Source organism: Tachysurus fulvidraco, chromosome 17 (genome assembly GCF_022655615.1).
Source record: "Tachysurus fulvidraco isolate hzauxx_2018 chromosome 17, HZAU_PFXX_2.0, whole genome shotgun sequence".
Lineage (NCBI taxonomy): Eukaryota > Metazoa > Chordata > Actinopteri > Siluriformes > Bagridae > Tachysurus > Tachysurus fulvidraco.
The window spans coordinates 521580-524079 of NC_062534.1; the positions used below are offsets into that span (position 1 = coordinate 521580).

Sequence of the window (2500 nt, forward strand, 5' to 3'; positions counted from 1 at the left end):
GAGAGCACATTGTTGCTAATTCGGTCAGACGTATGCTAATTTTTATCGTTCGCTCGCAGCTGCTATTTTTATAGTCAGAGAGAAAAATGACTGCGTTCATGTGGAGAAAGGAAAGAAATAAAGAAATCATACAGTGCAGAAAACCAGCAACAATAAGACTGAGACTCCGGACATGAGTAAAGAACGTAAATAAAAATGACTGAAGGGATGAATTAATTCTCATAAGCAGAAAATAACGATGTTTGTTTTATGCCTCAGGATTCATTAGTCGATGATGTTAATGAATTTTACATTTAAACTGAGATAAAAAGAAAAAACCCAAAGAATATTTAAACATATTCTCTCAGTTCACCCTACACCCCACCCCCCTACACCCCCCAGTCGGAGTCTCACAGCGTCATAATAAATGATTCTCTTTATTCATAATTCTGCTGCAGAATAAATTGAGTTTTAATGTTGTGTGCTGAGTGAAAGTCCTGAGTCGGCGTTTTTTACTCCGCACTTACGTCTCAGTTAGCGAGAGCGAGACAGAAATGAGAAAACAACACGCACTTAATTACCAATAAACTGAACAACTGCCATCGGCTTCTTTTAAAATAAATACACTTCTGCTTTAAGGACTGCACATGTAAATAATAAATAATAAATAAATAATTACATACATGTATAATAATCATTTTTTTTTTTAGTAAGTACATTTTGGTGAAATAAAGTTCACTGATTCAGAAACTCATTTGTGATTTTCATTTGTGAAGCAGCTGACATTTCTGATTTGCACATTTCTGCATATTCATAAACACCCGGATTTTTAATTAGGGTAAAGGTGAAGTGGCACTTACATCAGTTATATAAAAAAATTATTATAGTTTAAAAAAGAAAAAAACAAAAAATCTCTAATACAATAAAAATAAATTCATTCTGTCTGTATATATTAACATAAATACACATTGACTGAAATCTAAAATTGTGTGTGTGTGTGTGTGTGTGTGTGTGTGTGTGTGTGTGTGTGTGTGTGTGTGTGTGTGTGTGTGAGTATTCAAGAGCTCGGTATAAACTCGTGTGTAGTTATTATTCAGGTTAAAGTGCCAGTCTAAAAGATCTGGATTAAACACACACACCTGCTCTGCAGACCCATGCTGGTTCCCAGAACCCAGTTCTCCTGCAGCTGCACACACTCTGATGCACTCTGGAACTCTGCCTTCTGATTGGTCAGTGCTGGGTTGAATGACAGGTGCTGCTTATACTGGTGTGGAGCAGGAGGGGGCGGGACTTGCTGGTTCGACAGCAGCTCTGTTGGCAAAAGAACATAAAATGGTCAGCTGTTAGAGATGACTGCTGTGTAACGGATTGAAAAAAAAAACTAATTGAAAAAAAAATTCTAAATGATAAACAGATTCACTTCTCTGTCATTCATGTTGGAATCAGTCGATAACTGAATCTTTTGGTCACTGATTCTTCTCATGCATTTAGCAGGTCAGTTGAGCATTAGTGAATCATTTAGTCATGCTAGTCTAAGATTCACTCAGCCGGATATTCTGCATATCAGAAACTGACTCAGTGAATTATTTAATCATGACTGAATCAGTGACTGAATCAGTGAATCTTTCATTCATGGCCAAATTTAGTACGCAGTAAACTCATGAGTCAAATTCACTCATCTCACATTCAGTATGTGACTGGTTAAATGAAATGAATCATTTAGTCACTTCAGTATGTGAATCAGTGACCCAGTGATTCTTTGTCATTCCTCGAATCAGATGAGTCAGTGAGTACGACACTCAAGATTCATTTAAGCTCTTTAAATCTTTGCCTACCAAAATGTTAGCATGCTAATAAGCTTGCAGAGTAAAGTAGCGCTGTCAAATACCAGCAGAATCTGGGGAATAAAATCAATTTTATTTTTTAAACAAAGCATGATTGCCATTTGGAACAAAAAACTAGGTACAATAAGAGCAATGCATTCTGGGTACAGAGCTGGGTAAGGTGATGTCAACCAGATATCTCATTTCCTCTACATCACTTAAGCCGAGAAAGTGATGAACAGGAGTCGTGTCCTTCAAACAAGAAACCAGTGTTTTAATGGGTCACTTTATAGCAGCTTTATGAGGCATTATTAGAGTTTGCATGAACGTGTGTCATTATTAATATCCATGCAGGTGCCTTAAAGACAATAAATATAGACAACAAAAAGGAACGTTAATTTTAGCTAAATGAGCTGTAAGAAAGGAAAAACGCTAAAGACGCTCACAGATGTTCCAGACGGACTGAATTTCCTGTGTGATCACAGCCGTTTCTATCATTTAACTAATGACCAAAAACATCATTAAACACCAGCATGTTTTTGTCTGATTTCTCAGCTCACACACGGCCGTGGTGATTGTTCCCTCTGTTTCCATTATTTTTCATTGTACGACTTTCCCGTTTCTGCCTGATTACAGACACTTGAACGTATTCTGACACACAATCAGAGCAAATTCAACATTCGAACTGTTTATATGCA

General features: G+C 36.8%; 1 protein-coding gene across 1 annotated transcript in view; it reads right to left on the reverse strand.

The window, feature by feature from the left end:
• The window catches only part of si:dkey-237h12.3 (teneurin-3), an 81454-nt gene that overhangs the window by 49075 nt on the left and 29879 nt on the right, over positions 1-2500 (reverse strand). The window contains exon 3 of the mRNA XM_047802639.1: positions 1119-1290. Within this exon, the coding sequence (XP_047658595.1) occupies positions 1119-1290 (172 nt within the window). The remainder of the gene's footprint in view (positions 1-1118; positions 1291-2500) is intronic.